General features: G+C 38.2%; 1 protein-coding gene across 8 annotated transcripts in view; it reads right to left on the reverse strand.

Annotated features, from left to right (window-relative positions):
- The window catches only part of VEPH1 (ventricular zone expressed PH domain containing 1), a 241,986-nt gene that overhangs the window by 65,438 nt on the left and 161,529 nt on the right, over positions 1 to 15,019 (reverse strand). For all 8 annotated transcript variants that reach the window (XM_064492326.1, XM_064492329.1, XM_064492319.1 and 5 more), the window contains one exon: positions 6,623 to 6,740. In XM_064492326.1, coding sequence (XP_064348396.1) covers positions 6,623 to 6,740 — 118 coding nt within the window. The remainder of the gene's footprint in view (positions 1 to 6,622; positions 6,741 to 15,019) is intronic.

A 15,019-nucleotide genomic window follows, 5' to 3' on the forward strand; every position in this document is an offset into this window, starting at 1 on the left:
ATAATGGGTTTAGAAGCCAGAATACAGAGGGTTGAGTCAGGAGGAGGAGGAGGCAGGAAATACAGAGTGAGTAGTGACAACTCTTTTGGCTTTCAAGAGGAGGCAGAGAGGCAGTAGGTGGAGGCAAAGGAGATTTAAGCCAGTTCAGTGGATTTAAAAGCCAATGGTTACCGGGGGCAGGGGGGGGGGGTATAAATTGGGAGTTTGAGATTTTCAGATACTGACTACTATAAACAAGATGGATTAAAAAACAAGGTCCTACTGCATAGTACAGGGAACTATATTCAATACCTTTTAATGGTCTATAATGAAAATGAATATGAAAAGGAGTATGTATATATATGTATAAATGAATCACTATGCTGTATCCAGAAATTAACACAACATTGTAAATCGACAATACTTCAATTGAAAAAAATGGGAGTTTAAATGAAGAATGGAAAATTCTATTTAAGAGAAAAAAGGAAGAGTAATCTACGCTGTGCAGTTTCTGAGAAGGTTGGAAGGATAAGACCCAAGGCAAAATATGACCACACCACTGAAATATTTGATGACTTCATTCTCAGTAGCTGCTAAATGCACTTGTATGTCTTTTGCATCGGTGAGCTTGTGGCTGAAAAACAAATTTCATTCCTTATGTATTTGTATAGGTCAATAAAAAATTAGATTTACTCCAAAAGATGGTGATTAGAACTCTTTTAAAATCTATTAAATGCTTTATTTTAAGAAGCTATGTAAAAATTCTTTAAATCGATGTCTTTTAAATGTGTGTAGTGATAGACTGATTTACTCACTTTAGTCTGCCTTTCTAAAGTGTGCTTCTCTTCCTCCATATGTTGGATTGTCTCATCTTTTATTCTCCAAGTACAAAAGGACACATTTCAATGCCTGGTTTGTTTGTGGGTAACCACGGAGTGACTCAGGCTTTGCTGCACGTATACTTTCCCCTTTCAAGATAAGACTGTTGTTGACCCAATAAGGAGCAGCAGAAGAATTAGGATAGTGATGCTGGCGGAAAAATAGAAATTAACCCCTGAATGGTGTTGGGTGCTGATCTTAGCTTATTTCTCATCGAGGCTCACGGGTTATTAGCAAGTTTACTATGGATTCTATTGTGTATGTGTGTATTGAAACCTTTTAGTAAAATATTATAATTGGGTACCCGTATGGAATTGGAACCTTGTAAACAGCAATGTTTTCTTATAAAGTTTACTTCACAAAAGTTGCTATTTCAAGGTTTCAGTTTAGTAAGCTTTTTTTTTAAACTGTAAGAAAGAATTAGATTTTACAGTTGCATTTCAAAACAAATCCTATTTCTTCCATAGTCATCCCATCACTTTATGTGATCCATGAATTATTCAATCATCCATCTATATGCCAAAAACTTGTTAAATGCTACCATGTTCCAGGTAATGTATGGTTCTTCCTTCTCTAGCTTACTGTCTAGTGGGGAAAACTGATGGCAATGTGCTGTGTATACTACAGAAGGTGTGAGCAGAGAATGGAAAGGACAGAGAGGAGTTTATTCTGTCAGTGTGGTGTGTCCATGTATGCCAGTGTGTCTGCAGGTATCTGTGCGAAAGAGAGAGAGAGAGACAGAGAGAGAGAGAGAGAGAGGGAGAGAAAGAATATGAGTATGTGGGAAATCTTAACAGAGAGGCACAGAACAGAGAGACAGGAAGAGGGGAAAAGGAAAAAAATTTCAGGATAGTAACGTCTCTGAATTGATGAGTGCGTATTTGTTTTGTCATTAAGTAATTTAAAGTATTTTTGAACAAAAACAGGCTGGGGTTCAGTTTTATGTACTCAGTCCATATTCAGCAGTCACTGGCAGTATATACGTGTGAAGATGGAACGTTATCCTGCCCAAGCACTGCACTGTTTTGGGGGGCTCCAACCACATTTAACATGGATGGCAACGTTCTTGCATAGTGTGGTAGGAGGGAAGGCATCATAAGACAAACCCAGCCATCGTACAAATCCAAAGTGGGTTTTCTTTCGTCACCCTTAAAGTTCTGCGAAAAGCTGGCACTGAAATTACATGGAAAAGTTTCATGTTAATGGACCTACAAGGCTATTTATGTCTTACGAGTTGGGACCTCAGAGGTATTTTGGTCCATTTTCATGCTGGCGTCTGGAGTAGAGGGCCATCTAGCCCGTGCTGAAGGGGCCCGCCAAAGGAGAATCACACTGTTACCAGTTTCTAGTGTCTGAAGAAAATCTGACAGAGGTCTTTCTTATCCCAGTATCACCTTGAAACCATCTCTATTTGCCCATGTGATATAATGGACAGTGTGCTCTTATAGCACAAATATTTGAAATTGAATTCTAAAAGGGAATCTTTTCAGAAGGCTGTCTGAAAAAAATTTTTTTCATTCTCTTTTGTAACCTAAGAAGACCTCCTACGGACAATCACATTCAATATCTAAGTATCTAGTGACTAAGAGAGTAATCACACTGGCAAGCTCTCAGATCCACAGAGGAAGACACAAGTGCCAAAACTGAGCTGTCTCTGAACTGTTTTCTGTGGGAGTAAGAACAAAGGCATCCCATGTGTCTCAAGAGACAAGACTGAAAGTCACGATTTAGTTCCTCTTCCTCCTTTTAATAAATGCGACTGACTAGAAAGCCAGATGCGTTCCAGGATGGTCCAGCTGACTAACTCTTACTGTTAACGTGTACTAGCAGTTCCGAGACACAAGGACGACTGATAAAGGGGATTTGTTTTGTTTTCCAGAAATAGGTTCTGTTCTGTTCGATCTACTTGCTCAATCTCTAGTCTCTCATTCATGTGGAGTAATGCGATTGGCAATAACACCACCAGGCAAGTCTCTGAAGATTTTTGAGTTATTTCAGTGATTTTTTAAAATCTTCTGCTCTGTACTTTTATAAAATGATTATTGGAAACTGAATCAGCAATTGGAGGGATTGGAAAGAGCTTCTTCGTAACTGTTCCCCACGTGTAATCATTTCCCACACGTTATCATATCAAATACCCCTGCTCTTAAGCAGATTAAATCATTGGAGTGGTAGATCACTCCTCAGTCTTTCCAACATATTATGACATTATGGAATAATTTTTCTTGTAATTTTCAATATTCTATGTCTTTTAACTTGGATTTGCCCTAGAGATCGAATTTTCAGGTTCAGGAATTAACCTGGATTAAAATTCTAGCTTTACCACTTAGTAGCTATATGACTTTGGAAAAACTACTTAACCTCTCTGTGTTTCAGTTTCCTGGTCTGTAAAATGACTCAATAGTGGTAAGAAAATGAGAAAAATGCATGTAAAACTTGGCACACAGTTAGCATATAAATACCAGCAATTATAATAATTTTAGGACCTTTATATTGTTCTAGTACTCAGTTTCCTCTGACTTCATTTGCACCTAACTGGACAAAAAGATTTTATTGACTACCAGGTAGTAAACGCCTGTGAATTTCTATGTGTTAATGGTGGAGCTAGTGGGAAAGTGACTGGGAATTGGTAGGGTCATGTGACTTTGACTGGAGGAGGGGAATGGACTTAAAGTGACCAGGGAAGCCAGCTGATTTGCTGTTAATTTCTGGTGTCCCATAGTTTGGTCAACACATTATTAAGAAGGATTTATATTTCAGGATGTCTTTCCTGATGTCTGATTGAAATTTTCTAATTGCATCATGTTTTGTTCCTGATTTATGGAGACGCTGGCATTTTTTAAAATATATTAGAACAATGAACACTTGACAACAACTATTGTATCATGTGTCAATACCTTAAAAAAAAACTTTCAAATCTGATTTCTTCAGCCTATTGTCCTAGACTCCATTCCTACCTCTTCAGACACTCTCCTCCCTGAGGCTGACAAGGGATCTGGGCCCTGCCGGGGTGCTAACAAAACCAGAACAGTAACAAGACTTGGGCACAGTACATGTCAGGCGCTAAGACAATCAGGGAAGCAGACTTTATTGTATAGCTAGTGACTTCTCTCAAGGAGGAAAGACACACTAACCTCTGCTTAACAAGATTCAAAATGCCCTGAGGATGGTATAGTGATGATTTGATATAATTAACACATAATCACAATCTTAAAATACCTTATTTTAATATTCAAGGTATATTTGACTTTTCCATTTCTAAATATTATTCATTCATTGACTCACTCAACAAGTATTTATTACATGCTAAAAACACACAAGGAAGTATGCTAGACTTTTCCATATATGCCTTCTGGACCTCACTGGACAATAAATCCTTTCAAAGCAGAGGTATTGTATCATATTCAACAAACACAACAAACATGCATTTCACAAATGAAATTGGGATGCAAATACTATGCTAGTTTTGCATAATCAAGTAACAGAATATTTATTTCTATGTCTTGATCATCTTTAAACTTATAATTTAAGCAGAAAATGAACGCAAATATCATCCATATGAATAATATATGTGTCAGCAATATGTCAGACCTTTCATATAGACGAAATATGTAATTTATATGCTACATAAAAATATGATAATGAGATCAACAACCTATATAAACTTATCAGGGAGTCAAGAGTTTTGGTGAAAATAATGGTTTAAAACAAGATTTCTCTCAGACTCAAATACCCTTTCATGGAGCAAGAGGAAATGAGCAAAGAAATCCAAGTAGACTGAAGATTTCCACGCCAAACATTTTGATTCAATATGTTCTGCTATAAAATATTTGGCCTTGTTTGAATTTTTATTGCTATATGTTCTCAGTCTATATTTAACTGTGAGAAACACAAGTAAGAATGAGCAAATGTGCAAAATGTTCTTTTCAAGTGCATGGCAGTGAATTTGAGAAAACATATATTAAAGGAACACTTTGTGTTTTTAATTTGCAGCCCTTTTTCCAAGCCTCCCTTGGCCAGATACAATTCCATGTTTATTGAGCTAAGGACTCAGCTTACTTGGAATGAAAATTCTTAAGGGCCTCTCAGAGCCACCTCAGATAAGTACCTTGTTTCACAACAATTTCCAATAAAGTTTCTTTTATGTTCTGTCTTTTTCACAGGTGATATAAGGTCTAATTAGAAAGTCTCATAATGAAGACATTCAGTTCCCCAGTTTCTTCTTTGCTTAAATTAACTTTTTAAAAATTAGGGCATTCAGCCTGGCATCAACTCAAACCTTATCTGAAACCAGCCAGCAATCTGTGCCTCATGAAGGCTGCAGTCCTTAACTGCCAGCTTCTTCCACTCGTACCTTCTCCGTAGGGTGATACATTTTAATTGGTGCCTCTCTGTGAGCCCCTCACATCTCCATGTGGCCAAATAAACATGTGTGTGTGTGTGTGTGTGTGTGTGTGTGTGTGTGTGTGTGTGTATTTTTTTTTTGGATTCAACCTCATCCTGTTGGCTGAGCAGGAGGATAGACTTGCCACAATGGTGATCTTTAAGATGCGCAAAATCCCCAAATTCAAGGAACGGGGGCAGGTGGTATCATCAACGGCTCTCTAGAGGATGGCTTGTCTACAAAGTGGCTTGTGTTCAACAGTGTTTTGACACCATCTTTGGTTTAAACTGCAGTTCCTGAGCAGCGTCTGTGTTGAGATGGAGAACTCTGTGCTTTCTCAGAGGGCACATGAGTGATGAAATATTCTGTTCCCAAGAGCAGCGGAACTTTTTGAATATTAGACTTATTATCAACCTATTTCTACTGGTCAGACTGGAGCAAGTGTAAACAGGAAGCAGAATGGAGAAATGGTTAAGAGCGTGGGCTCTGGAGTCAGATTGGGTTCAAATCCTGCCACTGTTAACTTATTACCTGTGTGACCTCAGGTAGTTCTCAGAATGCTCTATGCCTCGGTTTATTTTAATCAGTAAAATAGAGATAACATTGAAACTAGCCTTATAAGTTTACTGTAGTGGGGAGCATATAGCTCAGTCATAGAGTGCATGCTTGGCATGCACAAGGTCCTGGGTTCAATCCCCAGCACCTCCACTTAAAAAAAAAAATTTATAGCAAAGGTTAAATGAGATATCTGACATGTTTAGCATAGGGCTTCACTCATATTCACTTACAATCATTACTTTTCGGCAATGTTAGTGGACCAAGTTCCTTGGGCAGCAGAAAGGAAGGAGGAGGGTGAATAACCAGCTATAAAGTCATTCTTAAATAATTCCTTACTCTTTAAATGTCTCACTTGTCACTCAGTTCAAAAATCAAGCGAAAGTGTAAGGGGGGACTATGAGATGAGAGGGTCTGTGCAACCATTCACTCATTTAGTGTGATCTCATTTCTTTGGGGCTCTTAACAGAATGCTTGTTTTTCTCTAACCCTCAGGGTCATCTGGGTTGAAATAAAGAATGTTTCAGGGCAAATTGGCCAGTACCACTTTCTTGATAGCCACATAGATGTAAGGCACTGTTTCTCTTGTTTTTTTCTGGTTTATGTTTCTCTCCCTTTCAACATCTTCCCTTTTTCTCACTCTCACTTAGGCGTGACACCTTTCTCAGCACAGTGCAGAGGCGATCAGGAACACCTTTGAACATTATTCCAACTTAGGATGTTTATGCCAAAAGAAATCCAACCAGGACAGTGGGGCTTGTGGATCCCCATAAATCCCAGGAGCACAAAGGATTCTTAGCAGCCAGGGGGAGAGGGAGCTCTTACCTGTTGCTTTCTCGGGGTTGTTGCACATGAAGCATTGCCACGCTCCTGCTGCTTCGCTGAAGCCAAACACGTCAAAGAACCTCACTTCTTCCAGATGGAGCTGTACCTGGTCCAGATCCTGTTTCAGGGACACAAAGCACAAAGAACATAAGCTGGCCTGCCTGCTGCATAGCATTCTGAGACTGGGTAAAGGGTACGTGAGAGCAGGATGGCCAGGGCTCAACCTCAGTGTTAAGGACTTGGAGGGAGCACTGAGAAAACCTCTCTTGGTTCAGCTTGCAAAAGAGTGGCCAGCTCAAACTCTCCCAAGGGAGTGCTCTTAAATGCAGTGGGCAGTGAGCATGGGCCCCAGGGCTGGGCGTTGGGTTGTGGGGAAATGAGAAGCCAGAGCCTGAAGTGGCCCAGAATTTTCTTGTATCTAATGGCAGCTCCCAAATTTTTAAAGCCAAGGGGCAGTAGGGTTGAAAGGAATGCTTCTGGGGCTTTGCTTTTATTTACACTTCACATAAAACTGAGAATCAATTATTCATATCAAAACATTATTTTTATTAGGTTGGCTTTGCAGGGGACTGATGGAAAATGTGCAGGAGGGTTTAATCCCTCTGCTCTTGGCTCTGTTTTAATTTCATGCTTTATCTTGAAAGTGGATGCAAAATTTGCATTCTGTTCCAAAATATGGCTCTATTGGTTTTAATGGAAAATAATGTCTTAAATTAGTTACCAGTAAATTAATTAATTTTTCCCCTCTAAATGATGGAGTAGAACTGACACACCGAGAAAATCGCCCCGTTTCACGTGCCCTGTGGCATCCTGCCAATGTGTTCCTGTTCAAGAGGCAGAAGAGAGAGGTTCCATTACACTGTAAATGGATGGAAAACTATTAGCCTAACCAAATTAAAAAGCTCTACTGTCCTCCAGAGGCTCTCCTATTATGCAAATGGCTTATAGCCTCTGCAACAGGGTGGCCAGAACTGCACTATTAAAAAGTTGCTTTCCTAAGAGAGATTTAATGTCTTTGCTAGCCTTGCATGTGCCCAGCTAATTCTGTTTGCCCTCTGCCCAGTTGTGATTTTATTTCCTTTCCTCTGGTCCACACACTCATCTTCTACCCATGGAAACAGCTCTTAGTATGCCCAAGAGCCCAGGGATAGAGGCACTGTTTGCACTGCTTATGGTGGATCTAAAATACAGAATGATACGTGGTTGCCCAGATCTTTTCCAAAGTTCCTATTTCCAAGGTCTGCCTTTCTTGATAAAGTGAGAAGTTTGCTAAACTCTATTCTCCCTGAAAGCAGAAACTTACCTGTGTTCACAAGTTGTATCACTAGAGTCTAGTTCAACATCAAGAATGGATTAAAATCATTGGTTTGCAGGCCCAGTGTAAAGTTTTCCAATGAACTATGTGAACAATATTTTGAAAATTTAAAAGAAATTCTTTTTAGAGAAGATTTACACTCACTGGAACAAAAACCCAATAAAGGCAGGGATTCTGTCTGTTGTATTGGCTGCTATAACTTCAGCGCTAAAAATAAGCACACATTAAATAAATATTTACAGAATAATGAAAGGCATAAACTGGGACTAGAAATGAATACTTTTCAGCATCCTTTATTAAGACTATTATGGCTTGTGTTCTGGGACTGAACATTTTGCAGGTTCAACATGCTGAATACAGGTTTTTGAGTTGCTAACATTTAATATCATATTTTAGGCATTCCAAGAGGCACTATGTATAAGGAATGCTGTTTTAGCAGAAGTGATTTTGAATGTCTTCAACGGGAAAAAAAGGAGAGTTTTTTTAAAAAAAGCATGTTTCCAAGATAAAGACTGAAGAAGCACCTGAGAATTTTGTGGGTTTCAAAGGATGAAATCCATATTAAAATTTATGGGGAAAAAGCAGATGTTCACAAATATCAATTTCAAAACTGCTAAGTCTCTGAAGTCTGTCCTTGGCCATTGGCATTCAGATCATGTCTTTATTTCCCACACAATTAAGGATCAATTTTTCATTTGCCACAAACACTGCTAGCAAACAAAGTACTTAAAATAACACTTAAGGATTTCCTTATTTTTCCAGTTCTGAGACCAGAAGTGTCCCAGGTTGTTGTTTGTAATCCACACTTGTCTTGGCAAAAAGTTACTTAAAAAGTTTAAGACAGATGGCAAGTGACATGCCAGTGTTCAAGTTCTCAAGACAAATGCAGACTTACTTCTTCAGAGGATTTAGGTTTTGTGCAAAGGGAACTAGTGAGGGAGATACACAGTAATTCCATAAACTGTTGAAGTTGGCAATAACATTCAGCTTAGAACAGAGAGACAAATGAAACACAGGTGGTTCCAAATACTGGCGGAAAATCAAAGCAAAAAAAAAAAATCACAAAACAAACAAACAAACAAACAGTCAATTTGTGATATCTAAATTTTTTGAATTTTTACTTCTTAAATGTTTTATTTATCTCTTACTTATCTTCTTCACCCTTGTGGTCCTGTAGCATTCCCCAGGCCTTGCCCAAGAATTACCATATGTCTTCTTCTTTTATTAAGACAAGAGAACTAAAACTGACTTGTTTAGAGAATTATGAACTCCTTTTAGAAAACTAGACTCCAGAAGAGTAATAAAAATCATTCATCTCTAAGTAGAGTCACTCCCTGAGTATTTCAGTTCAAAGTCATTGTGGTGGACGGACCCTAGGCTGACCCTTCAATAACTTCCATTTCCTGGTGTTCATTCCTTCATACAATCCCTTTCTCTTAAGTGTGGGAGGGACCTGTAATTTGCTTCTAACCAAGAATATGGCAAAGGTGAAAGGATATTAATCTTGTGATGATATTATTATGTGTACACACACACACACACACACACACACACACACAACCCATCTTGCCAACAGATGCTTAGGGAAACTCTCCTGCTGGCCTTGAAGAAGCAAACTGCCACGATATGAACTGTTTATGGAGAGGGCCACATGACTGGGAACTGTGGGTGGCCTCAAGGACCTACAGGGAGACTTCAGCCGAGATCCAGCCCTTCAGTTCTACAAGTCTCTCAAAAATGATTTTTGCCAACACCCTGAGCAAGTTTGAAAGTAAATCCTTTCCATTCAAACCTCCAAGTAAGAGCACAGCCTAGCCAATATCTTGATTGAAGCTTTGTAAGACTTCGAGCAGAGGACCCTGCTACAAGCACTCCTGACTCAAGGAAATTGTGAGATAAAAATATGAGATAAAAGTATAGTTTAAGCTGCTAGGTTTGTGGCAATTCGTTATGCAGCATTAAGCATCAATACTGAGACTGTGCCGTGAAGAAGGGAAGGTAACACCTCTTTGGACAATTTTCAATGAAAATAATATTTCTACTTAGAGGTGTCACATTCTCCAAAGTACACCCCAAATCAGGCCTCAATAAAACCCAAAGAATATTGAAGTCTATAGTATTTCCATTGACTTAAAAAGATACAGAATCATAGGAAGCATGCACTAAGAAGGATTTGCCTGCTAAACACCATTTAATTCAAAAGGGGTAAAAAGACCTTGAAGGGAAAAGTGATGTTTTAAAACAGCTGATTAAATGACTGTTTCTCTAGTTTTAGGGGAAAAAAAATCACTAATGGTAGTAGGAATTTGGAAAACTATGTAAAAAAACAGTCTCTTGCAAAGCCTCCTAGGGGAAAAATATGCCAAGCAGCTTGGAAAGATGGGAGGATATTTACAACATTATTTTGATGCTAGTGACAGCATGAGTCACTACTGTGGATTCTGTAAAAGTGCAAAGTGGCCTCTGGATCGTATAATGTGGTCTACGTACTGTGAGAGGGTATTGGGAAACAATTTTCCCAAAATCAGTGAAAGCATACATCTGGAAGGACTCTGGGTTCTGGCACATTTACATTCTGTTCTAACACTATTTTTGCACAGGTAGAAAACATAGGATTGCCTCATGTGCTCTGTGTGCCTATGGTTTATAGGACCGACACTAGGTACATCCTCTATGCCTTAAGAAACATAAACAAGGGTTTTTATTTTTTAAACACTCCCCGATATTTTCACACAATATTAAGGTTTTCTGTCTTTATTTCTAGTGCACATGTTCTAACCAGCTGGAGTCCAGGGTGTGAAAAATAAACTTACTGAGGGAAGAAAATTAATGATTCATCTTTACATTGTTCATCTTTATGTTATTTATGTTGTCCTACACTGTGTAGTCATAGTGTCTTATAAGAAACACTGTATGTTGAATGAATAAAGTAGCAAAAGAGATTCTAAGGAATATTTATGCTATAATTTAATTTTTAAATTTATTTCAATTTCTGAAAAATATTACTGTCAGGAACAAGGATAAACAGATGGAGACACAGTCCAGTATTCCAAAGATGTGGGAAAGTAATCCACTGGGTCCACAGTATTTCTCATAGAGGGAAACTGGAACACACCTTTATTTGTGTGTGGTTGTGATTATTATTAACCTTCTTCTGATGTGACTTTTTTGGCTGTCAACTGGATTAAAGCTCCTTAACAAGATTTCTATATTATTTTGCAGCTTCTGAAAATACTTAGTATAGCCCTCTGCCCATAGGAGTTGTTCAATGATTTTTAAAAATTATTTGCTAATTGAGACACAGTTATATTCACAGTAGCATTTAGGTTTTCAATTTTCATGTCTATTCAGTTATGCATAGTTATGACCAAAGCCCTTTTGGAACATATTTATTTTAAAAAACTACCTGTATCCCTCTGCATATTATAAGAATTCATCTTATTTAACTTTATAAAACAAGTTTTTAGAATAAAATGTTAGTAACTGAAGAAGAATGTTTACATGAGTCCATCAATATAGTATGTTGTCTGCTTATTTTCAAGACTTCAACTTTTCCAGATCACCAGTTTTCAGGAGGTACTGGCATCAGGAATCCCAGGGAAATTTGTTTCAAACATCAGATACAGGTTTCCTTCCTGGAAGCCTAACCTGACAAGTCTGTGTTTGGGCCTGGCAATCTGCATTTCTAAACAAACTCCCCAAGTTACTCTGACATGCACTGACTGGGAAATTAATCATATATCCTTGGGAGCAGATGTGGGGATGACTGATAAGTCTCTATTAATTGATATTTGAGGAATTTTTCAGTCCTCATGTGTCTCAGTCATCAAGTATGTGTTCATACTTTTCCACAATAGTTTGGTTTTATTTGACAAATAAACACAAATCTGGTTTGCAAGAGCAAAAATTCCATTCTTGAAAATCAGAGATGTTTTTATTCCAAATTTCACAATATGGAAGGAAGAGTTGAGGTGTGAATATATTGAACTTGTTGGGACTTAACTTGAAACTTGGCTGAAGACTGGGATGTGTGAGGAGGGAGGGGACAGATTCTGAGCAGGGTGCTGACCTGGAAGAACTCACATGTGTTCCAGTGTTCAGCATGGCTGTCACACATGTGCTATGTTCCATCGTCTCTCATTTTGCTATCCCAGATTAGGAAAAGAACTCTAGGTACACATGAGTGTTTGAGGTCACCATGGCAAGCTTTTTACTATCACTATGGATCATGAAATAGACTTGGCTTTCTTCTTATCTTTTGAGCCACAGTGTGTTGGGAAGGATTGAATTGCTTCCTGGCAAGTCATAGCAATTCTGACTATGGGTTTGGCTCCAAGTAGCTGGAAGAAAGCACTCATCTTTGATTTATTTCAGAGAAGCTCTAAAGAACTCTTTCATTCAAGAACCAACAAATACAAGATAATATTTGATTTGATTCAAAAAGTCAAATTTTTACACTCACTGGATCATGGAAAAAAAAAATCTGATTACAGAATGTTGGCAGTAAGCACGATGAGTTTAAATTAAGAAAAAAGCAGTTCATGGAATAGCTAATGTAAGAATATGGACTGAGTAGAAAATAAAGATGGCAAAATGGGTGAAACTTCATAAATGTTTGATAAACCCATAATTAATTTCTTTATGGATCCAACTTCTTTTAAATTTTAGCTAGCCCATTAAAATCAGCAAAGTTTTTTTTTTTTTAACAGAGTAGAAGCAAGAGCAAAAGACGACCAATGTTCAAATGTCAAGAAAATGTTGATATTTCTACAGTTGTGTCAGCAGTAAAAATAATCACTGGAACTGTTGGCAACGAAAACCCTCATTCATATGGGATCTCCTTTCACATTGGAAAGCAAAAAATTGCAGTGACTTTTTCTAATCAACAGTTGCCACCAGCATTTAACACCTATATATTGAGCATCTAGTACTACTGTGTGTTGCTACGTGGTACTAGACCACACCGGTGCTAACGTGGAAAAAGCACATTGGAGGGGCTTTCTTTGTCTTCCTTGGGAATCAGTTAGTGAGATTACAATATTCCTCAACCATGTAGGTTATTTTGTTGGGGGTGAGGTCCTTCTCTTATTGTCTTATTTTTCTTCCTTGATCCCTGATACTACTCTCATTCCCAGACTGTTCCTCTCACCTCCCCTTTACATAAATTCTCATTCTTTTGGGTTTGATATAAGTCTTTGAATGAATATGTATTCTTTAAAAATATGTAGCCATGTTTAGGGTATTTGTCATTTTCACAAATATGTTATACCATAGACCACATTCTATTTCTTGCTTGTTTCGCTCAAGATCTCTACATGGTGTTGTATATATTTAGTTTGTTGCCTCTACTGCAGCAATGGGATTTCATACTGCATTTCCATCACCCACCATAGTTTATCTAACCCTTATCTAACCCTAGTGATGGGCACCAAGGGTGCCTCCATCTTTGTACCTAGACAGACCATGAAAACAGTGAATGTTCTCATACACACCCTATTAAAGATGCAAGTAAGAATTTTTCTGAGATAATCACTCAGGAGTGAAACTGCTGGATCATAGGGTATGTGTTAAGAATATAGAGAAAATATTTTTATATTTCTGCACAGTTTGGGCATTCTGAGAAAATCTTACTGAAACATGGGAGCTGGGCTAAAAGAACAAGCTTTAGAAGTTAATTCACAATTAGAAAGTGAGAGGCAATCTAGAAACAATTCTCTTCCCAGAAGTATGTGCTCACATTTCAAGGTGTGGATGAGATCCAGGATTCGGAGACACCCCTGGGCTGTCAAACTGGAGACACTATGCCTTATCCTTCCCCTGGAACTGTCTATCTACAACCCTAAAGGTAAGAGTAAGAACCCAGAATCCTTCCCAAAGAGCAAATATTTTACTCTCCTTCTTTCAGATGAGTGAGGGTGCTGTCCCTCCCCTTTATAAATACCAAGATTCATATTTTCAGGGTTCCTTCCCTATAATACAGACCCTGGTGTGTGTAACATGACATCTGGTTCTCATCGTGTTGCCCCAAGGTTAACAACTGAGGCAAAGGGGAACCAGTGAGGTTATTTGCTGTAAATAGTAAGTCTCCTCTGCTCCACAAACCTTGTTTGCATGAGACAGTAAAATTTTAATCTTATGCATATTCTTAACTTCACTAGGTTCTGATAACTTGCTTTTCAGAATGGCTGTTCAATTTACCCTCCCACCAGCACAGCATGACGAATTCTTTTTCCACATCACAATAGAAGGCCTTTCTAAACTCTAAAGTTTCTTGAGGAATTACCACCGAACAACACTTTCTCATGCCTGAAATAGGCCATACTTTTGGTGACCACAGTCCTAGTGGTTTGACTGCATCAGGGGCTGGCAACAGTCTCTAGTGATTTCTTAAACCACAGGGAAAATCAACCACACTTCTATAGAACACGCTGTGTTTTTCTCTCTCTTTGTTGCCTTTTGCTGTCTCAAGAAGCATTCCAAGTTCTGGGAATTAGACCACCCTTCTAGGTACAATTATTTTAATATACTAGTGCATATCAACATTTGGCCAGGGTCTAGTTTTATTTTAAGAAGCATCATTTTGTTGACATGTTTACTACTTGGAGCAGTAGGAGATAAAACTGACTCTACCACAGATTTAGGGGAGAAGGCATTGTTTCCCATGATATGGAAATTTCAAATGTCTCCATTTAGTCATTTAACAGATAGAGTATGGCGCTAAGCATTGGTGAAGTAATAGAGATTAAGGCAGATGTGATAAGTTGATCTACCCCTCAGCAGAGAAATGGATAAAGCAAACTCGGGCCGTTTACACAATGGAAAATTCCACATATACTAAGATGAATGAGCTAGAGCTACATATACGAACAGATATATTTTTAAAACATAACATTAACCATAGAAAGCATATTGGGAAAGTTATGTGTGATATGGCAATACAATGTCAAATTTTAAAACAACAGTACAAAACATTCATGGAAATAATACACACCAATCTTAGGAGGGTATTTGCAACAGTTTCTTTCTGTAAAGGGGAGTATATGAACTAAATATGGAAGAAATGTAAATATCTCTTCTTTCTT

The sequence above is a fragment of the Camelus dromedarius genome, chromosome 2 (genome assembly GCF_036321535.1).
Source record: "Camelus dromedarius isolate mCamDro1 chromosome 2, mCamDro1.pat, whole genome shotgun sequence".
Lineage (NCBI taxonomy): Eukaryota > Metazoa > Chordata > Mammalia > Artiodactyla > Camelidae > Camelus > Camelus dromedarius.